At 37.7% G+C, this 25,010-nt stretch overlaps 1 protein-coding gene across 2 annotated transcripts in view; it reads right to left on the bottom strand.

The window, feature by feature from the left end:
* PPP2R5A (protein phosphatase 2 regulatory subunit B'alpha) overlaps positions 1-7,530 on the bottom strand; it is a 76,212-nt gene extending 68,682 nt beyond the window's left edge. Inside the window, exon 1 of one of the 2 annotated variants that reach the window (XM_031937333.1) lies at positions 7,201-7,530. In XM_031937333.1, coding sequence (XP_031793193.1) covers positions 7,201-7,408 — 208 coding nt within the window. In that variant the 5' untranslated portion in view covers positions 7,409-7,530. The remainder of the gene's footprint in view (positions 1-7,200) is intronic. The other variant, XM_031937334.1, reaches the window with a different exon arrangement.
* Between the last annotated feature and the right edge of the window lie 17,480 nt (positions 7,531-25,010).

Here is a 25,010-nt window from a genome sequence, read left to right as displayed (position 1 = left end):
ACTGAATCAGTTTTCAGATTATATATGAAACAACAAAGCATGCTAGTAATGCTGGTGTGGATGCAACTAACAGCATCGTTCCACCAGGAGGAGTTTGTTCCCAAGGAATTCTTTATTCACCTTAAGTATCCAAGTCAGTAACAGAACTATGATTTTAATTCTGTGAGCATATCATTTCTCAACAATAAAAACAAAAACAAAAACCTTCATGAAGGTTGTTTATCTTTGGAAAATTAGAAAGTCTTTAAAATTCTATTTTATTTCCCTCTCATCCCAAAATACATGTGAATTATTACATTATTTCCTTCAGAAAAGAGAGTTCAAAAGATATGCATAATGAGTAGGCTTGAAACTGCTTATTAGTCTGTATCCTGCACAGACAAGTAAAGACCATTTTGCATAAGCCTAGCTTGTCACATAAAACTTAAGAGAAAAAGCACTCAGTTCTCTTGTTACATAATGGTGAACTTACTACAAGTGATTATATATTTCAACTCTGTTCTCAAGAATGTTCTGACAAAGAATTCACTTTAAATATGACAAATCAGTGCATACTGCTCTAGACTGTCTAATTACAAATGTATAGTACACATTCAGTATCAAAGTTACCACAATAGAAATAAATTATTTTCCTAACAAAGGTACCGAATTCCTTTTTAGCCACAATGAAATAAAAATTTTAATCAATATCACATGTCATATATCTCAGAGAATCAGGGAGTCAACAATCTCTTATTTTAAATCTGTACTTGAGTAACATTAACCTGGACTTCATTTTCTTAATATTTGTGCTCAACTTTAACTCAAAGATGGTAATTTCAGTAGAGATACACCTTCTATCAACATAGAGTTTTTGAGGTGAAAATTCTTTAATGTTTTGGTAATGAAGCTCTCTGATATCACAGATTTTTCAGAACTCCATGTTTTCGTCACATCACAATGGGATGCAGGAAATGACTTCGGTAGAATTTTGGTCTTAAACACTAAAACTTATTGGTGTACATTGGCTTTTTTCCCCCAAGTGTTTTTTATTTAGACCATGACTAAAGATCTTTCAGGATACAATAGCATCAAAGACAATGAAGAGTTTGAAAAAACTTTGGGTTGTCAGGTTAAAAATTGATGAAACTACCAAGACAGATAATTTTATAAACAAATATCCAACTCTGTTTAGGTTATATCAACTGATGGTAACAGTATATGAGTTCCTTGCTATATATAGCAGGTCAAAATGTGTTTCAGAACATTCTAATAAGAATTATATGATTCAAGAGTAGAAAAGCTGGTTTCTACTTTCTTTGAAGTTGAGGGGGTTGAGGCATAGCATTTGTATCAGGTGGAATATTGGTGGAAGAAATGTCCAAAAAGATGAAACTAAGGATCTTTAAGTCAAAGTAGAGAAGCAAAATATAAATTCCAATATATTCATGAAAAAACAAGAATATGTTAAAAGAGCAACAAAGCAAACCATGTAACTAGAGGGAAAGGATTCTAGGTCTCATATCTTCTTAAAAAAAAAGAAAAGCTTAAAAAATAAATGTGGTGATGATGTGACAAAAATACACTAGGAGGACATTTCAAAAATTCTTATAGAAATGAACACTGATGATGAGTTTTTGTTGTTTAAATTTCTTTAGTATAGTATAATGAAATGAATCTAGTCTGAGTTAAATGAGATGTGAAGATGTGTTGTGGGGAGAGGTGACCAGAAGTTATATGTGTTTGTATTATACAATAGCTAAGTTCCATAACAGAAAAGTATCTGTTTAACATTTAGTGTGCTGCAGGCTCTTGTTGGGTAATGATACAGATAAATTTGCAATGTTAAAATTGTTTTGAATATGTGACCAAAAAACAAAAACAAAAAAAACCCAATTAGTTCCATCACTGCACCTTACATAGTTTAAAAAAAAAAAAAAGCTTAAGTCAGTTGAGATTCTACCATCTGGTCTGTCCTAGCCCTGACTTTACCAAATCTCATGAGCTAAAAATAACTAACATGACTGCCAAATGGAAAAAAAAAAAAAATAGTTGGATTTTCTTTTTTTCTTAAACCCTGGAGAAAACAATAACAAAGATTGGGATCACTTCCACCACGTCAAACCTGAGGGCTAACAAAAAGTCTCTTTCAAAAACTAGCATGTAAGAAGCTAATAAACCACATGGAATAAGAGAAGCTTGGAGGAGAATAGTAAAAGTAAGAGAAACAGCAAAATATACTATAATCATCAAGAACAAAAAAATGGCATAGGTGTCAAAAGAGACTAAGTTCAATAGGGAAAAGAGCTCAGTTGTGGACTTAAGCTAATCTTTAAATGAAATAATGGAACTGGTCTCTCTCATACACTTGAAAATGATTTTAAAGGTAATAAAAAATTTAAGTATAATTCCACAAACATCTCAATTATTCTTAATCAAAGCCAATCTTGTTAGCAAGCAATACTTTCAATTCCAAAATGACAGTTCTTCAATTACATCAGCTTTTATGGTAAGATGAGGGTGGGTGAGTAAATATTGATAAATGGTTAGAAAAAGGAACTGAGAGGCAGCTAGGTGGCACAGTGGATAGAGCACCAGCCCTGAAGTCAGGAGGATCTGAGTTCAAATTTGCTCTTAGAGACTTAACACTTCCTGTGTGATCCTGGGCAAGTCACTTAACCCCAATTGCCTCAGGGGGAAAAAATTAAAAAAAAAAAAAAAAAAAAGAAAGAAAAAGGAACTGAAGTTCAAAGACAACTTGTTTGAGGTGACATTGAAACCCTTAGGGGGATAGGGGAGAAAAAAAGAAAGGAACATTTATAGAGAAAGGAAAAAAGTCTCTCACTTGCCCAAGCTAGCTAACCTGATGTTTCTCTAAATAAAATTTTGTTTTCTAATGTGATTTGTTCTATTCAATTAGACACTTACAAAATAATTCTCATTAAGGAATAGAAAGAGCAATGAACTGGAAAAAAAGAAAATTGATCCTAAATAGGCACATACAAGGCTAAAATACTTAAACAGAAAAGTCTGTATGTGAGGACTAGGAATGGATACTATATATAGGAATTACTCTTACATGCATATTCTAAGAAATAAAAATCACTGTGTTCTAGGGATATATGACAGATCTTCAAGAACAAGTTTCTAACATGAACAAATTAAATGCATGTGTAAATATGTGTATTTACATTTGTAAATTCTTTTTAAAAAACCAACAAAATAAAAACATTTCTCTATTCATCAACATTGCAGCAATTTAAATGAATAATTTAGATGAAATAAAACTAAGATTTGTAGACCGTATAAAACTTCAGAAAAAAATTGGAGGAAAGGAGGGGTTGTATTTTTGTCAACAAAATTATAAGAAAATCTTCCAGGTTTCAGATAAGAAGAATTTTAGTCTCGGAAGATTGCATTTTCTGGAATATTTCTCTGATAGTTGGATGGGTGATTTATTCCCAACTCCCACCAAGGCATATGATCCTCCAATCTCCAATTTCTTATTTTATCAATCAACTTACTGAATTCTTTTATACTCCCCAAGTGCTAAGTCACCATAGCTTTTATAAATTTTGTCAGCTTTTTTTCCTTAGTCTGTACCAAGGAAAGTGCTACACTTATGTGTGAGCTTACTCTTCAATCTTACTCATTTCTATACAGATGCATGTAAAGAATGTAGCATTTGTATTGGGCAAATGTTGATTTACCAAAATTAAATTTATATCCAAATTATATTTTAGAAGTATAGGTAAACTATGTAACTTAACCAGATTTAAGTAATTAGGTAAATCTGAGTCCTTATTTAGTAAATAAGTTATGAGAAACTTTTTCAAATCCTTTTGAAAAGCAAATCATTTCCTAACTTATCTTTTGTTAAAACTCAAGTTTTAAAATAACAAGTTTAAAGCAAGTGTTCTTAACCACAAGTCCCTGGTTAAATTTCATGGGACTGGGGAAAATTAGCTTTATTTTCACTAACATCTAACTAAAACTGAGCATTTCATTCAATCACTTGACATTATCCTGAGGGTTCCATGACCCACAAAAGGTTAAGGAAAGGTTAAGAACCCTCAGCCTACAGCAAGTTATTAATATAGAAATTTTGTTTGATATGTTTTCACACCTACTCAAGGCTGAATCCACAACAAATTTGATAATCATGTCTGCAATACATTGGAAAAGTGGCTCCTTACTCGGGTTGGAGAGTAGAGAGAAAATTTTTCTCTGGAAAACTAATTATACTTAGCTCTGAAGTAAATTCAAATAAACAAAAAAAAATTGTATATTATTGCCACATAAAGTTTAAAAGTCTGTCAATTTTATTACTTAGGGTCATTGGAAGACTCAAGTGAAACCACAAATGTTATGAAAAAAGTTAAGTGCCATACAAATTCAAAGTCTTGGTGTTTTTCAGGCCCCATATTATTTTTTTAAACATTTGCTTACTCTTTGTGATAACAGATTTACTAAATACTTACATTTTCCCCATAAAACACCAAAGTCCATTTTAGAAATCATTTTAGCAAAATGAGCTTCTTACAGAGATAGACTAAAGATTAGATTATTTAGTTAAATAATCCTTGCACATGTTACACTGGAGAAAGCTACCTGGCACTGTGCCAGCATTGGGCCTACGTGAATAAAGTTGTAACATGAGCAGGTTGGTACAAACACATAAGAGTTTCTGAATGCATATGTATATTTCACTTTTATAGTAGGATAAAATCTGGGGGCATGGAGAAATATGCAATTTCCCACATATAATATAATCTTCTCTTTGTTTATTAGGGTTACATCTAAACATGAGAGAAATCGTAGTATTTGCCAAGAGAGAAAATATTGTATTTGGCACTTAACATTGCCATATCACTAATTTGTTATATTAATTGAGTACAAATAATGCTAAGAGAAGCAATGGGTTATAATGTCCTTTCTCCAAATTTTAGAAATGCTATTAAAATTAACCTAGTTTTCCCTATTGGTGTAAATAGAGCAAAGAAAGATTAAACTTGCTTAGGTTCATTTTATTAAAAAGCACTTTCCTTAAAAAAAAAAAAAAAAAAAAAAAAAAAGTTTGTTTTTCAAAAAATGATCTTGGTTGAAAAATCCAAGCATCAAACCTACATTCATTGCTATGTTTATGTGCTAAATTGTTCTCATTTTTGTTGTTCCCTTTCATAAAGACCAAACATAAATAAAATGAATAACTCTTTTTGTTTGTTCAAACTATATGCCATTATAAAGAACACACTTACATTTGACCTTGAGCAGTAAGCTAGCACCAATCATATGAAATGGAGCAAACATCTCTCCAATTACCTTTTAGGACAGTATGAACAGCACTGAGGGGTTGGGGGAGGGGAAAGTTGTAAAGGTAGAATTTCCTACTTTACAGGACAGTCAAGAGTTTTTATTTTCAACTTTTCTTTTTTATTCAGCAGTTAAAAGTGGATATAATATTTAAAAGTTTGAAACTAATTTACACTGTACTTTAAGCTTGCCTTTAAAACAGTGAAATAAATGAAACTAGTTCATGCTTTTTCTTCTAACTACAAAATCAAATTGATAATTTAGAATTAAATGTTTTTTAAACCCCAATTTTGATTATTTAAGCTAAACAAAAAAAGTTTCTTATACATGTGAATGGCATCACTTGAAATGCCCACCACTGAGTTGAACTCAAGTGCCCACACGATATCTAGGCTCCAATTAATTTTTCTAACATACTAAGAAATAAACTTAAAGCTGATAACAGAAGCAATGTGTCACTATTTTTCCTGGGGAAAAAATGTCTCCTATTTAGAGACTAAGAAGCAGAATTAGCTCTAGAGATTTCATAAATACTATAAAGGTTTTTTTCTGAGGCTTTTTCTTTCAGCCTTAATTAGATTCACACAGCTAGGAACCAGATTGGTTTTAGGGCTGGGCAAAAAGGAGGGAAAGATTTTAAAATGTACTTTATGCATTTCATAATTAAATATCTGAGTGTGAGCTTTATCTTTCACTCCTTGGGGAAAAAAAAATCTAAATTTTTACTTAATTTCTTCTTTGGTAACTAACCAGTTTTTGTAACTTTTATCAACAAGTTTTCTAAAACTATCAAATGAAACCATACTTCAATCTCAGACAGCATTCTTAGCCAATAAATCGTCAAAACTACATGCAAAATATTTGCTAGAGAAAAAGGAAATGCAAAGAACACTTTTAAAGAAAAAGGAAAATTACAGTATTTCTCAATAACACCAGGGAAAACTTATTCAAAATCTTTTAAATTTAGAAGACAATCCAATGGGATTGCTCATCTCACTCTGAATTGCAATAGAAAGCTATATTCAACTCTGGCGACGCACTCCACGGGAGAAAATTCCATAGCACGTCGTATTCTCTTTATTTTATGCCTTTCCCAGTTTACTCTTGGTGCATCTGGAGCCCACAGGGATTATAGCCTTCCTGTCCACAGGTTAGAAAAATCTATTTGTTCTATCCAGTCAAAAGCCTCACTTAAAAAGAAATAATACCTAACTTCATTTCTTAAACCCCAATTAACAGGACAGCTGTTTACATTTAGCAGTCTTCATCAATATGGCCTCTAGGAGTGATAAGTGGGAGGGCAAGTTTGGCTGGTGGGGGGGAGGGGAAGGTTGCCCGTGGGGGTGTAACGAGGAGTGGGCAGCGTGTGTGTGTGTGCGTGTCTGGGTGGCCGGCCCGGGAGTTCTCTCAGAAGGCAAGGGAAAGGCTCAGCGTAAGTAGCAGCAGGGAAAAGTAAGGGAGCGCGGGGAAAGCGAAAGTCACCAGAGAAGAAACCGGGACCGATCATTAAAGCCGGGAGACGGCGAGCTTGACAGAAGCACGCCCAAAAGTAACCCGAGTTCCAATCCGACCCGCAGGCAAGCGAAGGACCCCAAGGGCCAGGAGAGCCCGCCGCACCAGCAAGGTGGCGAACTCCGGCTCAGGAGGAACCCGGGCAACTTTCCCTCCCTCCGGGAGGCCTTCAGCGCTCCGGGGGCTCCAGGGATTCGGAGCGGGGGAGGGGGGGATGGAGGGGAAAGGGAAGCGGGACTTTGGGAACAACAACGCCATCTCGGAGCCCACGAAGAGGTGAGCCCGGCGTAAGGGTGAGGCGGCGGCGGGATGGGCAGTGACCTCCGCGGGGAGGAGGAGGGGGGGCCCCAGCCCGGGGCCCGCAGGGGCAGGGACGGCGGTGAGGACCGCGGTTACCTTTAAGCTGGGGCAAGGGCTGCAGCTCGGGCAAGCTGGTCTGGCAGCGGAACTGCGACGAGCCCTGCGCGCGCTTCTGCCTCAGAGCCTTGCGCACCGATTTCCGGGTGAAGCCGTCCACTTTCTCCGAGGCCGAGATGGCGGCGCTGGCCGGGGACGACGACGACATCGCGGCCGCTGAGCTTGGCAGCTCAGGCTGGCGCTGCATGGAGGCGGCGGCGGCGGCGGCGGTCACGGCAGGAGGAGAAGGAGGAGCGGAAGCCCCCCTCCGGGCCCCGTCCCCCCCAGCTGCCCGCACCCTCCCCGCCTTCGGCTCCCGCGCTGCCGAAGCGCCCCGTTCCCTCTCCCTCTCCTTTTCTCGTTGCTCCTCCTGCCCCGGGCCAGCCGGCCGCCCCGCGCCTCGCCCCCAAAGTGCTCAGAGCCCCATCTCGGGTCGGGTCCCCAGCGCCGCACGCGCTCCTCCCGGGCTGCAAGAAGTTGGGGGCTGCGGGCGTCGGGGCCGGGCGGAGCCGGAGGGAAGTTCCTCGGAGCGCAGGGAGGAGAGGACTCCAAGAGCCGTCCAGGAGAGCGCTTCAGTGGCTTCTGCCGCCGCTGGTGCTCCTGCCGGGAGGCTCCCCCGCCGCGGCCATCCCGGGGCTCCGCACGGCTCGAGCTGCTGCCGCCGCCCGCTGCTACCGCGGGGTCCCTCCCACCCTCTCTGTGTCTCCTCGCTCCCGGTCAGTGGCAGTCCCTCATGCCCGAAGCGGGAGGTGGACCCGCAGTCCCTGACCCTGCACACCACTCCCAGCTCACCGCCGCTCCGCGCCGCGCCGCCAAGTTCAAACCCCCCTCCCCCACCCCGCCCGCCTGCCAGTCTACAGCCCACGGCCAACCCCCGCAGCGCAGCGACCGCTACAACTCGAGAGGGTGGTGGATACTGGGGAGGGTGTGCGCGCCCGCTCTCCTAGCCAGGAGTTCGCAGAGCCGGAGGGAGGGGCCTGCGGCGGGGGAGGGGAGCTTGTGTCACTGACGAAAACCGTGAAGCTAATTAAGGCTCCTAGAGGGGTGGGGTAAAGTGGGGGGGGGAGAGGGGGAAGAAGCCACTAGGGGACAGAATCTAAAAGGGGTGGTGAACTAAACAAAAGTGACGGGTACCACCGGCCAATACAAGCCGAAGAGAGGCGGGACACGCCTAACAGTCAATTAGGGAGCTTGGGGTGCCACTTGGAAAAGCTCCGGAGAGATTGAGGATTGAGGAGGGAGGGCAGGGTAGGAGAGGAAAAAGGGCGGGGCTGCTGTGTGACGGACATCTCTCTCATCCAATCGCCCCAAAGGGGGGAAGGCGCGCTGCTAGCGTCATAGAAGTGGAACCAACACTCCAGAGAGGGGAGGTGCCGTCCCCCAACACACACACACACACACACATACACACACACACACACACGTGTATTCGCGTGCGATCGCTTAGGGTCTGTTAATTTCTCGGTAGCCAATGAAAGAACTGAGAGACCAAAAAGGGGTGGGGGGGAATCAGGGTCGCCGGACGCTCTCCTCACCCCCTCCCCGCCCACCTCCTAGGTCCGCTGGCCAATGGGCGATTGCAGCGGCTGACAGCAACCATAGGGACGAGCGCGGACAGGAAAGAACGCCAGGTGATCTGTCAGTTAGAAGGGCAGAGTCACGGTCCAGTCCGAGCCGAGCGGGCGCTGATTGACAGCCTGTGGGGCTCTTGGGGGAACTCGAGGGGAGGGCGTTGGAGACAAAACCCTTCCCCAAAGTTTTTACGTGTCTTGGAGAACGTAGGCACCGCCCCCCTCTCTGACTCTATGAGCGTAAGCTCTAGGCTATAACCCATCTTTCCAAAGGCCCCGAGACTGATCTTTTAGGACCAAACGAGCGCTTTTTCCCCCTTCCCCCATTCGAGGCCTGCGAATATTAGCCACCAGAAGTACATGTTCACTTTTTAAAACTGGTCTCTTCAGAAACTTGTCTTATACCCTTGGTGCGACCTTTCCTCCGACTCAGTGCTCCTTTCTCTAAACTCTATGTTCAATCAAGCGCAAACTGCTTAGCCAGGGCTTCAGAATCTGACTTGTAACACCTTTCTGGTCCTGGTGGTGCCGTTCTCCCGGGGGGCGTTCTTTCCCTGGGAGTCTAGATGTCAGGGGGTTGGGGAACTTGGAAAAAAAGTATTTTCACTAACTTCTTTTTTTTTTTTTTTTAATTTTTTTTTTTTCACTAACTTCTAACTGAAATCAAATTTATCTGTATAAAAAGGAACGAAATAGCTTTACTCAACAGACCATCAAATGGGTCTACGACACACACACACAAAAGTTTAAGAATCCCTGATATGAAAAATCCATCCGTTAAAAAGACCAATTACTCATTTTCTCCAAAATATACCTTCTTGATTTTCCTTTTGAGTCTGAAGGAAGGAAAACCTGAATTCAAATGTGGCCTCAGACACTTCCTCATTTTGTGACTCTGAGCTAGGCACTTTACCCTGTTTGCCTCAGTTTCCTCATCTGTAAATGAGCTGGAAAAGGAAATGGCAAACCACAACAGTATCATTGCAAAAAAAAACAAAAAAAAACTCCAAATGGGGGTTACAAATCAGAACTTAACCTTAATGTAGGGTTTTTTAAACCCAGGATCTGTGAATTTTTCTTTTAAACATTTAGACATAAATACTTGCATTGCAACATAATTGGTTTCCTGATTCTATTTATTTTATACATATAAAGACATTCTAAAAAGTGGTCCAAAGGATTCACCCTGATGCCACAGGGGATATGATACAAAAGTTAATTCTTGGCCTAAAGCCTGCTTTTACTTCCCTAAACTCATAGGAGCTGGACCTGAAGATTAAGACTTGGATTCAAATCAAAAGCAGCAAAGTAGTACAGTGGATATAGGGCTAGGCGTGGAGTCAGAAAGTCCTGGAACAAATCCAGCCTCAGACATTTAATGTTTCTGCAATCCTTAGTGAATCATTTAATCTCTATCTGCCTCACTTTCCTCAAATGTACATTTGGAATAATAGTCTCTTTCTCCTAGAGTTGTTGTCGGGATCAGTTGAGATAAATGCACACCACTAGCACAAAGCAGATATTTAATGCTTATTTCTTATCCTAGCTAATCCCAGTTATGTCACTTTTCTGTGAGACCTTCTGCAAGCCTTCAACTTCTTTATTTGTTAAAATGAGAGGGGTTGACCTGTGACATCTAAGATATCTTTGAATTCTAAATCTATATATGATCTTTTGAGGTATTTCCAAATGCTTACCTTTTTTCATGACCCAAGTCAAAATCTCCAAGAATCCCTCCCTGATGAGTCTTTTTATGACCTATTTTACTTACTAGCTGTGACACTCATACAGCAGTTAAAAATTAACTTGTGCTGTAGTTAGCAAGAGTCGGGATACTACAGTATAATACTTTGGATCAAGAGTAAGATGGCCAGAGTTCAAATTTGACTGTGCTACTTATTTGTCAGACCTTAGACAAGTCACTTGAAGACTTCATTGCTCTCACCTATTACTACCTAAACATCACTTTCATTCCAGGGTTAGGACCTTAGAGGATGGTGGTTCTATTGGGTGAGGCTATACAAATGTGATTTCTAAGAACCCCATTGGTATGTTTTCTATAAATAATAAGCCAATAGATACAATAAACTCTTAGCACAGGCATTTACTAACATGATAAAAGTAAAAATACACAAAACATTCATTCCATAAATCTGGAGTATACTCTCCCACAAATACTCCTAGTTTCAATTGGGGGCGGGGGGGAATAGGCTTAAAACTTGCAGCACAATGGTAATGATACCCATATAGTAAGAAAGTCACAAAAATCCTATGATCTAAATTATTTTTCCTTCTAGACTGAAATCTTAGAGGATGTTCATATTTTCTTTATCATGATTTAATTTCTTGAACCAAGCATTTAATGACTTCCAATAACTGATCACTATTAATTCGAGAAATGCAAATTAAGACAATTCTAACATATCACTTCACACTTCAGATTGGCTAAAATGACAGGAAAAGATAATGATAAATGTTGAGGGAATGTGAGAAAACTGGGACACTAATACATTGTTGGTGGAGTTGTGAACCAATCCAATCATTCTGAAGAGCAACTTGGAACTATGCCCAAAGGGATATAAAACTATGCATGCCCTTTGATCTAGCAGTGTCTCCACTGGGTCTGTATCCCAAAGAGACCATAAAAAAAGGGAGCAGGACCCACATGTGCAAAAATGTTACATCCCTTTTTGTAGTGGCAAGGAACTAGAACTAGAGTGTATGCCCATCAGTTGGAGAATGGCTGAATAAATTATGGTATGTGAATATTATAGAATTATTCTGTAAGAAATGATCAGCAGGATGATTTCAGAGAGGCCTGGAGAGACTTACATGAATTGATGCCAAGTGAAGTAAAGAGAACCAAGAGACCTTTGTATACACCAACAAAATTATGTGATGATCGATTCTGATGGACTTGGTTCTTTCCAAAAATGAGATGATTCAAATCAGTTTCGATAGACTTGTGATGTAGAAAGCCATTTATTTCCAAAGAGAGGACTTTGGGGACTGAATATGGATCACAACATAGTATTTTCATTTTTTTGCCTTTTTTACTTGCTTTTTTTTCCATTTTTGATATGATTTTTCTTTTGCAGTATGACATGTGGAAATATGTTTAGAAAAAATGCACATGTTTAACCCTATATTGGATTGTTTGCTGTCTAGGGGAGAGGGGAAGTAATGAAGGAGAGAGAAAAATTTGGAACACAAGGTTTTGTAAGAGTACTGAAAACTATCTTTGTATGCATGTCTTTAGAAAAATAAAAAGCTATCATAAAAAATCAGTGGTTCTTGGTGTACTTTATAATATTTGTTTTCATTTAGGGCTTTTTATATTTTATTTGATGTCAGTTCTAAAATCACTACTATATAAGAAGGTAATATCTTTTGGTAATGAATCATTGTCATGAATTTAGAACATTGGAGAGAGCATAGAGCTCATTTAGTCCAACCTTTTTTTTTTCTTTCCCCTTAATACAAGTAAGAGAACTGAGACCTAGAGGAATTAAATAATTTGCCTATAGTTATAAAGATGGTGAATAGCTGGTTCCATTTCAGCCCTATACTACCAAAGTTGGAAGAGCATTCTACAAGGAATCAGAAGTCCCTCTTATGTCACTTATTTTAGCAACTCACTGTCTCTAGTTCCTCCCTGAAACTTTTTTTTTTAAATGTGATCTCTTAAGCCTATGAATTTTTATTATATTTCAATAGAATATAAAAGGCAAAAGATGTTCAAGAGAGGCAATATAGTTCAGTAAAAAGAAAACTGTTCTTAAAAGAAACGTTGGTTTAAATCCTCCTTTTGTCATTTACTGTGTAGATGTAGGCAAGTCACAAAAAATGTTGGAACTTCAATTTCTTTATTTTTAAAATGGAGATAATATTTATTCTGCTCCAGGGTAGTTCCAAGGAAATTGCTTTGTGAAACTTCAAGCACTATCTTAATCTGAGTTGTTATACAACAGAAAACAAACAAATGTAGTACATAACTAGTTGCAGATGTAAAAAGCTACATTTATGAATGTCAGGATGAGGTGGCTGGAAAAATTGGAGTAACTGAATGATTTGGAATGAGTCTGGGAAAACTTTTTTGGAAGAGATGATTTTCAAGGAGAATTTTAAAGGAAGAGAGATAGAAAAAAGTCAAGATTCTTTTGGACAAAGTTTGATCATTAGTGATTACCCAAGTAGAGAGCAAATTATAATCCCTGGGCAAAAGTGAAAGTCTGGTGTATGTATGTGCCTCCATGTGTAAGCACATTAAGGGAAAATATTCTCCAGCACCCCTCCTTCACTTATCCAGCTTTATAGTTTTTCTTAGTCTACTTTCAGGATATCTGCTTCTGTAACAGAACTATTTCATTTATACACGACATTTTCCCCAGATCTGATCCTGATTCTGATTAAAAAAAGGATTTCAGATGGGGTGGAGGGAGGGAGGGGCATACCAGTATTAGCAAATACCTATAGCATATTCCAATATATGTGGCAGTTTGAAAATAAGGAAATATAACAACAACCACAATAATTTGTATAATACTTTATGGCCACAAAACATTTTTATAGTATATTATTTGATTTGTACTACCATCCTGAAAGGCAAAATTGTAGGTTTTAGTGTAATAAGATGCATGATATATGGAACATTCTCAGAGATACTCTTCCTGGGGAGGTGAGGGAGAAACACCTTATCACTTTAGTATGATATGGAAAATACTAAGAAGTATAATGGTTGTTTCTCTGTCCCATGACAGCAGCAATGATAGGAGACTGTCAGTTGAGACAAGAGATTGCTTTTCCTTCAGTTTTCTGGCTTCTATTCTCCCATATGACAAGTAAATTTTTCTGTTTTTTAAACTTCCCTAAGGCAGGTAAAGAATTAGAAAATGGATAGAGCACTGGGTCTGCTGTGTAACACTAGACAAGTCATTTAACCTTTATCTGCTTCAGTTTTTTCAAATGTAAAATGGGGATAATAATAGTGCCCATCATCCAGGATTATTTTGAGGATCAAATGAGACAATATTTGCAAAGTGCTTTGCACAGTGTCTAGCATGCAAACACTAGGCATTTAAATACTTGTTTTATTCCTTTCTTTCTTGCACCCCTACTACCTCTGGGAGCACAGACTTAACTAAGTGAACTTGGGCCCTTAGCTGTCTTTTTCACTTGATATTTCCTTTTCTGAGTAGGTGACATCGACTTCAAAATATAACTAGCCCACCTCACCTTTAGTAGCTTTCTTATCAAGAAGCATTATCAGATTTCAGAAAAGCCTGGAAATACATAACTGATGCTAAGTGAAGTAAGCAGAACCAGGAGAACATTGTACACAGTAACAACAAGAATATGTAATGATCAACTGTGATGGACTTGGCTCTTTTCAACAATCAGGCGAATCAAGATAATTACAATAGAGTTGTGATGAAAAGAGCCATCTGCTTACAGAGAGAGAACTATAGAGAATGAATATGGATCAAAGCATAATATTTTCACCTATTTTTTGTTGTTCATTTGCTTGCTTATTTTTTTTTTTCCTTCTAGAGGTATTTTTCCCTTTTGGTCTGTTTTTTCTTGTGCAGCATGACAAATATTGAAATATGTTTAGAAGGATTGCACATGTTTAATCTATATTACATTGCTTGCTCTCTTAGGGGGAAGGGAGGGAGAAAAAATTTGGAAAACAAGGGTTTACAAAGGTGAATGTTGAAATTATCTTTGCATGTATTTGAAAAAATAAAATTCTATTTTAAAAAAGAAGCATTATCAAAAACAATTCTAGTGCTATTATGTTTTCAGGATTTGTTTTTTTTTAAGTTTCAAATGCTTTTTCATAATATCTATATCTTTCTTTCCTCCTTCTGCAAAAGAACAGCTGGAAAACAAGAGAAAGTTTAAAGGAACTGTATTTCTTTAAAAAGGAGAAAGCTTAGGGTGATTTAATTTCTGTTTGTGAGTACAGTGTGTAAAAAAAGCCTTGATGAGGAGGATAAAATGATTGTCCTTGTCTGTGAAATACTAAACAAGAGGAAATGGACTTAAGATTAAAAAATATTGCTGTTAAATATAATAAACTTCTTTCCTGTTAGGTGACAGGAAGGAGCTACTGAATCAGGATATGGAATCTCCCTCTTTGAAAACATTCAGCAAAAGAAAAAACTACCACTGATCCTGATGATTAAAACTTTCATGTATTTGATTCACTAATGCCCACCTACTATGTATATAAGGCACTGTGCTTTTTAAAAAGAGCTTTTTATTTTTCCAAATACATGCAAAGATAATTTACAACATTCATCTTTGCAAAACCTTGTATTCCAAATTTTTCTCCTTCCTTCCTTTTCTCCTCCCTCTCCTAGACAGCAAGCAATCCAATATAGGTTAAACATGTGCAATTCATTCAAATATATTTCCAAATTTTTCATGCTGTACAAGAAAAATCAGATCAAAAGGGGAAAAAAAACCTGAGAAAGAAAAAAAAAACATAAAGAACATAACACAACAACAAAAGATGAAAATACTATGCTTTGATTCACATTCAGTTTCCATAATTCTTTCTGCATATGTGGATAGCTCTTTCCATCAAATATCTGTTGGAATTAACTTGATTTACCTCATTGTTGAAAAGAGCCAGATCTATCACAGTTGGTTATCAATAATTTTGTTGTTACTATGTACAGTGTTCTCCTGGTACACTTCACTTAGCATCAGTTCAGGTAAGTCTTTCCAAGCTTTTCTGAAATCAACCTGCTCATCATTTCTTAGAAAACAGTAATATTCCATTACATTCATATACCATAACTTATTTAGCCATTCCCCAACTGATGGGCATCCACCCAATTTCCAGTTCCTTGCCACTACAAAAAGGACTACTACAAACATTTTTGCACATGTGGGTCCTTCCTCCTCCCTTTTTTATAACTTTGGGATAGAGACCCAGTAGAGACACTGCTGGATCAAAGGGTTTACACAGTTTGATAGCCCTTTGAGCATAGTTCCAAATTGCTCTCCAGAATGGTTGGATCAGTTCACAATTCCACCAACAATATATTAGTGTCTCACTTTTCCCACATTCCCTCCAACATTTATTATTATCTTTTCCTGTCATCTTAACCAATCTAAGAGTTGTGAAGTGGTACCTCAAAGAGCAAAAGTGCTCTAAATCACTATTGATTAGAGAAATGCAAATTAATTTCTCTAATCAATAGTGACTTAGAGCACTTTTTTCATATTAACATAAATGGCTTTAATTTCATCACCTGAAAATTGTTTGTTCATATGATTTTACCATTTATCAACTGGGGAATGGCTTTTATTCTTATAAATTTGAGACAATTCTCTTTTAGAAATGAGGCCTTTATCAGAATCACTGGATATGAATATTGTTTCTCCAGCTTTCTGGGAAATTGTTTCCCTTCTAATCTTGACTACATTGATTTCATTTGTACAAAAACCTTCTAATTTAATATAATCAAAATAATCCATTTTGCATTTCATGATGTTCTCTAGTTCTTCTTTGGCCATAAATTCTTCTACAGATCTGAGAGGTAGACTATTCCTTGTTCTCCTAATATGCTTATAGTATCACCCTTTATGTCTAAATCATGAACTCATTTTGACCTTATCTTGGCATAAGGTGTTAGGTGTTGTTCAATGCCTAGTTTCAGGCATTGTGCTTTTTTATTCCAGGGATAGGAGAGGGGGAAAGGAAGAGAAGGAATAAGTCAAAAAGTATAAAGAGAATTTAATGGACCTTACAGAGATATATGGCCTATAAAGGGTAACTAAGGCAAACTATGGAGGTGTTTGGAGAATATTCTCCCTCCCCCTCTAGGAGACTAGGGTTAAATAACTTGTCCAAGGTCACAGGGCTAGTAACTATTAAATATCTGAAGTCAATTTTGAACTCAGGTCCTCCTGACTTAAGGACTGGTACCCTATCCATTGCACCATCTAGCTGCCCCATGGAAAATATCCTTAACATGAAAGTATGATATGAAGAGCAACCACAATGTTCCACAAAATATTCCCTGATAGCTTTCACACAAAAATGTTTGTATTTACCTGCCAGAATGGAGGAATTATTTGCAGAGGTCTCTGAGTCCTATGATTTTGTTCTCTTTTGTGTCTGACTTTGAAGGTTTTTCATGATAATCCATTTCACCTTCAGAAATGGTTCCTTGATTTGCAATCACTTCTAGTATTTCCCATTAATCTTTCACGAAGGTCAGTGCAAGCCATTTGTTCTCTCCATTCCCTTTTTCTGCTACCTTTTCTAGATTTTTTTTAATGGAACTAGAAAGCAAGGGACTTTGAACATCAAGACTTCCCAATCAGCAATATGAATACTATAATGTTACCTACAATGTTCAAGGAATATGCTATGTTAAGCATTGTACAAGGCATTATAAAAGATATATGAAATGCAGTCCCAACTCTCAAGAAACTTAGAATATCATTGAAGAGCTAAGACGTGTACATGAAAAGATAATTATGAATGTGAAGAAATAGATAATATGACCAAGAAATGGTTTAGACAGAAGTTCAGAGAAGGGAGATAGCATTTTGGGTAGAGGAGGTCAGGATGTCTTCCTGGAAAAAAAGCTGCTAAGTGAGCTTTATGTGGAAATGTGAATAGAATTTTAATGGACAGAAAGGAGTGGGAGGAACATTCCAGGAGGGCCAAATACCATGACAGTGATATAGCCAATATGGGCTATATATTTGTATGCTCTTTGGTATTCTCCAGCAAGAATATTATTAGGACTGTATGACATTAGCTAGGCACCTACTTAGGTTGCATATCAAGGAGTTCAGTAAGCAGTACAAAGTATTGACTCTGCCCCTCTCACTGTATTGGATAGATTGTCCATTGTTCAAAGCAGGGCTAAAGGAGATACAAATGAGGAGAGAATTTTTCTCTTCACACAGCATTAAATACTAAACATTCACATATGTGAGTGAGTTTGTGGGGCTGTTTGGTGCCATCTTTAATCCTTTTTGGGGGCTGGACCTCCTACCTCCACCTTTGTCCTGGAGGAAAATAACTTTTAATTTTATCTCATCAAATATCCCTTTCCTATTTCAATATTGGTTCATATATGGGGATTTTTCTATCTATCTGCATGAAAATTTCAAAAGACTTAAAGTTGATCAGCACAATGATCAACTCTATCTATCATGTGGAGTCTCTGGCTCTTTTAATATTTTGTCATTACTGGTATCAGGTTATTCATTCCTTCTCTCTTGACTTAATTGCAGACTCACTACCCCTCCGTTCTCTCCTGAACTATCACTTCTCCACTAGCCATACCCTCCCCATTTCTATTTCTACCCCTTGATGAACTAATTCAACTTCATGCTAACTTTATGTCTTAAATTCCTTGCCCTCTAATCATAAGGCCTCAGCTTTGTATTATTCACCATCTACAACCTTCACTTTTATATACATGGACTGCTGAATGAAAAGTGGAAAAAATTATACAACTACACATTTATACCACATAAATTTATACTGCATGATATCAACTGGTGCCTCATTCCTGCTAGGCAATCCTTTTACATTTTCATAATCAGCTCCTTATTTCATTCTCCACAGTGAATTTTCCAAATCTTTTCATCCTTCCTCAAACCTCCAGTAGCTCCCTTTTCCCCCATCTTTTCAACTTGAGAATGTTGCTTTACCTTTTACTGAAAAAAAAATTGAGGTCATTTGCTGAGAGCTCACTCTCTCTCATCTCCTTTTCACCTCATATCACTCAGATGCCTTCTACCATTATCTCTTCCTTCACTCCAGGCTCTCCTTGTCAAGGCAAACCCCTCTATTTGCACAAGTGATATTATTCCTCCAAAAGATTATCCCTCTTTATCATCCCTACTTTCTTACTTATCTTCAATCTCTGATTCTCTGCTGTCTACAAACATACCTTATGCCTCCTTCATCCTCAGAAAGCCTTCACTTGATCCTTCCATCCCTGCTATTTTCCCATCTATCATCTGCCTTTCTTGATTAAATTCCTACAGAAGGCCATCTACCATAGGTGCTTCCACTTCTTCCCTTATTCTTCTCTCAACTATCTACAATTTGACTTCCAATCTTATCATTCAATTCCAATTACTCTTTCCAAATCTATTAATGATCTTTTAATTGCCAATTCCCATGGCCTTTTATCAATCTTTGTCTTTCTTACTGTTCTGCAGCCTCTGATATTTTTAATTACTCTCTTCTCCTTGATATTCTCTTCTCTCTAAATTATCAGGACACTGTTCTCTCCTGGTTCTCCTTCTGTCTTTTTGACCACTCCTCAGTCTCCTTTTCTGGATCTTCATTTAGATCATATCCACTAACTTTGGGTGTCACATTAAAATCCATTTGTCCTGGATCCTTTTCTCTTCTCCCTCTATATTGCCTCACTTGGTGATTTCATCAGTACCCAGGAATTCAATTATTAACTCTATGCCGATAACTCTAAAATCTACTTATTTAGCCCTACCTTTTAGTTTTGCATCTCCAACTGCTTACCAGACATCTTGAATCACATTTCCAGTAAGACATTTTATATTCAAAATATCCAAAACTGAACTCATCATCTTTCCTTTCAAACACAACCCCCTTCCAAACTTCTATTACAATCAAAGGCTCCACCATACTCCCAGTCCCCCAGGTTTGCAATATAGGTTTCATCCTCTACTTCTTACTATCTCTCTCTCCCTATATTGTATCTATTGCCAAGGTCTTTCAATTTTACTTTTGCAAAGTGCTTTATATGATGATGTAAGAAAAAGAACTTATAAAATTCTTAACTTTATAAACTTTCTTTAAAAAAAAATTTAAATCTTACATTCTAAAAGCAGCCTCTCCCAAACTCTCTTAATTCTAACATCTTCTCTATGTTGATTATTTGCTACTTATCACATGTGTAGTTTGTTTTTAATGGTTGTATGCATATTGTCTTTCCTAATAGACGATGAGCTCCTTTAGAACAGGAACTGTCTTTTGCCTTTCTTTGTATCTCTAGAACTTAGCACATTGCCTGTGCAAAGGCACATAATGGGAGTGCTTCAAAAATACTTATTGACTGACTGACTTTCCTGGCCATATGTATCTTACTTGATGATGTCTTTCATATTACTTCATTCTCAAAAAAAATTTTTTTTAAATAACAGGTTACTGCCATACATATGCTGCTGAATACCTATTTGCTTTCTGAAGTTGCCCAGACTTGATTAAAAGTAATGATCACATACTAGCACAAAAACGAAAGATTTGGGAATAGAATAGTGGTCAACATCCTAGAAATGGTGAGGTTGAGATGACAATTAAATATTTGGATGGGAAAGGCAGATAAAAAAAGCTTAGAAAGGTCTAACCAAAAAGAATGAAAGTTGTTTGAATCTATACAACTCTATTTTATGGTCTTTAATACAGTGGATGCATAAATAAGTTAATCACACAAGAAAGAGTCCCTGAGAAAGAGTTGTGAGGTATTAAAGGGTCTTGGAACAGAGCCCTGAGAGATGCCCACCCACAGAAAAAGGGAGAATGAAGTGCTGATACAGAAAAAGCTAAAGGAACAGATGGGTTGCTAAAAAGAAAACAAGGAAAATACAATTTCACAGATGCCTAGGATAGAAGGGACATAGAAGATGGTCTGTGTCAGTATAAGTGAAATAATGATTAGAAAGAAATTTGGTTTGACCAAGAGACAATTGATTATTTGAGTTTAGAATGAGAAGTTTCATCAGCACAAAAGTCAAACAGAATAAAGGTCACATTATGAATGAAGGCAATTTTTTTTTCTTAAATAGGAGATACCAGCATAAGCAGGAATGCAAAAAAGCAGAAATCAGGAGAAGACTAGGAGGAAAAAGAAGAAAATAGCAAGAGCATGATGAAGGGACAGAGCATTTGAGTGAGGGAAAGTGGAATTTGGAGAAAAAGAAGTTGGAAATAAAGCAGAGGAAGGCAACATAAGAATGAAAAATGATGGTGATTTTTCTTGTATCAGTATCTCTTTCTCCTCATTCTAGTAACAACCTCTAAAAAGGCTTTGACTGCCACAACGACCCTGGAAAGTATATTTCTTCAACAGTCTTCAATGAGTAGCTCAAAATTTCTCCAGAAGTTTTTATATAGTTACACTTTCCACATCAAAGAAGTTAGGGGCACAGCACCCTCACAGTCTGGGAAATCTGTGGAAAATTTTTTGGCTCTCCTTTTATACCAGTGAAGAAGTCTCAGTTATTATGGTACTAAATGATAAAATATATTGATATTATACTATATTAAACATATATTTATGCATTTCTTATTTTCTAAACTTTTCCCATGTCATCTGCTAGCCTGTGTGTGTGTGTGTGTGTGTGTGGCTTCCACAAAACTTCTCCCAAATTCTCATTTAATTTCTCCTGTCCATCCATGACAGTTATTCCCGTATTAGAGTAGGACCTCATTATATTAGGTCAGGAGTATTACCTCCCAGCTAGTTTCACTGACTCAATTTAATTTAATTTTATTAGCTTTTAGAAAAGGTTATTTACTAAGCTGGCATTAGTAAGGACAGTTGGTACAAAACATTCCCCTCCCCCCAAAAAATCCAGGATACATTGTCCACTTGTATATCTAAGGACTCTAGGGAAAATGGGCTCAAACATCAAAAATAAAGGTAATGAGGCACATGTATATAGAATGTATAGGAAAAAGAGATATCCCACAAATCCTAGCACTATTTTTTTGGGTGTGTGCAACAGTCATGACATTAGGAGAGCTCCCTGTTGGGTCTTGAGGAGAGGTTCCTTTTTAGGGGACATACACAGCAAGCCATTCTCTCCATTATTTACCTGGAGGGGAAGGAGGGGGGAAATCATACATCCCGGAACTTTGTTCTCCCTTAGGTAGCTATCCTGTTGTATTCATTTGTATTTATATTTGTTCATGATGTGTCTGTCTCTACTAGATATATTGTCTCCAATTGGTTCTTTCCCTGTGATGATAATCAAAGTAAAGAGGTCTCTTTTTTCCAATCAATCTGTCTACACCCATCCTGCACATCACAACCAAATTAGCCATCCTAAAAACCACTTTTATCATAGAACAGCTTCTCTCAAAAACTTTGTGGTGCTGGAACACACCAGGGAAGGCTGAATCACTATCCTACCGAAGCTCTTAGCCAGACAAGTTGTTGCTGGCCCTCCCTGGGAGGACCAGTTATTAGCATCTACTAAGAGGAGCATATAAAATTTCTGGCTTAGCGCATGCTTGACACCTCATATTCTCAGGACCTCTTTGCCTCTGGTAACTTTTGTCCCTTCTTTCCTCTTTCTTGCTGTGAGTTGTGGTTCCAGTTTGTGATGTGTGATTGCTTTGTGACACAGGTCTTGCCTCATCTTGGAGTTCTACTTGTGTGTAAAAATAATTGGCTTTTTGTAGTCATTACGAGAAAAACGTGCTCTACATGCATTATCTCATTTGATTCTCATAATAACTCCAAGATGAAAGTAGCACACCCTATCCCTCCTATGGATTAGGAAGGAGGCACAAAAAGGTGAAATAAATTACCTATGTCACAGACCTAAGGTAAAGATAATGATGCTGAGATTCAAACCCAAAGCTTCTGATGACATCTATTAAGTTACATAGCTACCTCCTTGCCTTGTCCCAAATCCTCATCCTTAACTGCTTACTTGGACTCTCCTGACTCTTCTTTGTGGCTCTACTGGTCTTTTTTTTTTTTCACTTAATTTATTTTATTCTTAAGAAATAAAATGAGCATTTCCATAACATTGTAGAATAGAAAAAAGAGGACTGTATATGAAACTGCAAATCTCTTATGTACAACTTGCTAATTACTTTAAAATACCTAATAAAGTTATAATGTAACTTTCTTTTTTCCCCTTTTTTTCTTCCTCCCCTCACCTCCTACCTTACAGATAGTTACCATTAGGCACAAATATGTGTATTTATGTATGTGTGTATGTGTATCTGGATACACATACACACATACGTATATTATTGATTTTGTAAAATATATGCTCTTACTTCATGAAAGTCTATCCGTGTTTTTCTAAGATCAAGTTCATCATTTCTTATAGTACAGTAGTATTCTATCACAACAACATACTTGTGTCTAGTCCCAATTTTATGCACATCTGAACCTCATAGTGGCTAGAAATTTTGCAATAGAACTATTCAGGAAAAGGAAATTATCCTTTGTGAAAGTCATCTAGAAAGGAAGAAGTAGGAGAAAGGAGATAACAATGAAGGCCAGAAAAGAGTTGATGTATAAGAAAGGAAGACAGAATTTTCATTAAGGTAAAAACAGGGATCAAGGAGGAATGTTCTCAGAACTCATTGATGATTTCTGTTCTTCCAAAACCCCTCCAACAGTCATTTCCAGTCACACTCATCTCTAGAAAGTGATACTTATACCCCATAAATATGAAAAATTATTTTATAATCAGTAAGCCTTTCCCCTGGCATCTCAGGCTGCTTATTCCAGGACATGAGAATTTCCTTCCTCTCATTCTGCCAGTCTTTTCTACATACAAATGTTTAAAGACCTTTGGAAACTTCACCTCCTCCAGGAAGCCATTCCTGCCTAGCTAAAAATAAGGTAGCAAACATTCCCTCAGCCTTTCTGTTTTTCTGAACAAGTAATGCAAATACCTCATCTTCCTAGTAAACAATGAATACTTGTTCTTATCTTGCAGAGCAATTACACAGTCCAAAGTCACAGGTCTGTTCCCTGATTGGGTCAATTAGTCTTAAAGCTGCAGTGGTGGAGCCACAGGTCCCAGAGGGGGCAGAGCCACAGAACATGCAAAGTGCTCCTCATCTCCAGGATAGCCCAAGTTCAGCTCTCATCCCAAGGTTGTTCCTTCATTTCTGCAATACAAACAGTGGCAAGGGAACTGGAAATAGGGATAAGACCTTGATTCTCTGCCTCTTTGACTATCTAACAGTGTATGCCTTTGATCAAATCACAACCTTTCAGGACCTTAATTTCCATATCTGTAAAATAAGAACATTGGACTAAATAATTCTAACAGCTTCTTTTGATCCCCCAAATTCAATATTCTAAATGTACTATGTTGTGATTCATTAGCTAATTCTGAAATCACTCTTGGACAACAATTGAAAACAACTCAGAAAACAATTTACTGTGTATCCCAGTCTCTGTAGCATTAGTAAGAACAAAGAATGGGATTGAGAGATGCCAGGGTAAATAGAGAAGAAGCTGGTTCCTACTTTTCTCTCTCTTTCTTTTCCTGAAAAGCAGACTGAAATGTTGGACAGAGTGCTAGAATAGAAGTAAGGAGAACCTGGATTTACACTTCTAAAAAGTTTACTGTGTGACCAATAAGCAAATTATTCTCTCAGTCTCAGTTTCCTTATCTGCAAAATCAGGATAATTGTGATTGTAATGCCCATATCAATGAGCTGTAAAATGCTATATAAATAGAAGTTTTTAATCATTCTCTATCTTTTTATTCTATTCTTTTTCAAAAAACTTTCCAATTACTCCAACCCAGAGTCATATTACATAATTAGTTATTGAATAAATGTTCTCTGATGATGATTTTTTATGAAGTTGGCCAAATGCCACTTCCTGTTTTGAAAGAAGCAAACCCATTTAGAAAGGCTGTCCATTCTTCCAACCCCCACTGCTTCCTGGATATTTAAAGAGGGTATTTTAACTGTTTTGGTGGCAATGAGTCAGATATAAAAGTTAAAGCTTTCTGAATAAGGGTATGTTTTTTAAAGAAGGAAGATGAATTCCCCAGAAACAGAATAGATTTACATAGTCTAAAGAAGCATGAACTTTTCCATCATTTTCAAGGTTGTTTTAGGGACCAGTTTAGGGAAAACATTTTGTCCTCTGCTGATAACTGAGGTCTGCCTCTTTTCAGTTATTTCTAGGAGGCATTTAAAGGACATTGAGGTTGCACCTATTTGCACTTCATGAGGAGTTTCTCCTCTCCCAGAGTCACCATGTCTCCTATCTGCAAGAGAAACCATAGGATTTACATGGAGGAGTAAAAGAAGTAAAATACAATTTCTTCTGTATTTATTATATCCCTGGCACCTACTAAAGTCCCACCGATACTTGATTTGAGTCATGACTATTTAGTTAAGGAACTCTAGATTTGGAGTCAGCAGATAGCTTCAAATCCAAGCTCTGCCACTAACTTCCTATAAGACCCTGGGCAAACCATTTAAACTCTCTCTATTTC

This window comes from Sarcophilus harrisii, chromosome 4 (assembly GCF_902635505.1).
Source record: "Sarcophilus harrisii chromosome 4, mSarHar1.11, whole genome shotgun sequence".
NCBI classification, from domain to species: Eukaryota; Metazoa; Chordata; class Mammalia; order Dasyuromorphia; family Dasyuridae; genus Sarcophilus; species Sarcophilus harrisii.
The sequence above is the reverse complement of the archived record's forward strand: the minus strand, read 5'-3'. Positions and strand labels throughout refer to the sequence as shown.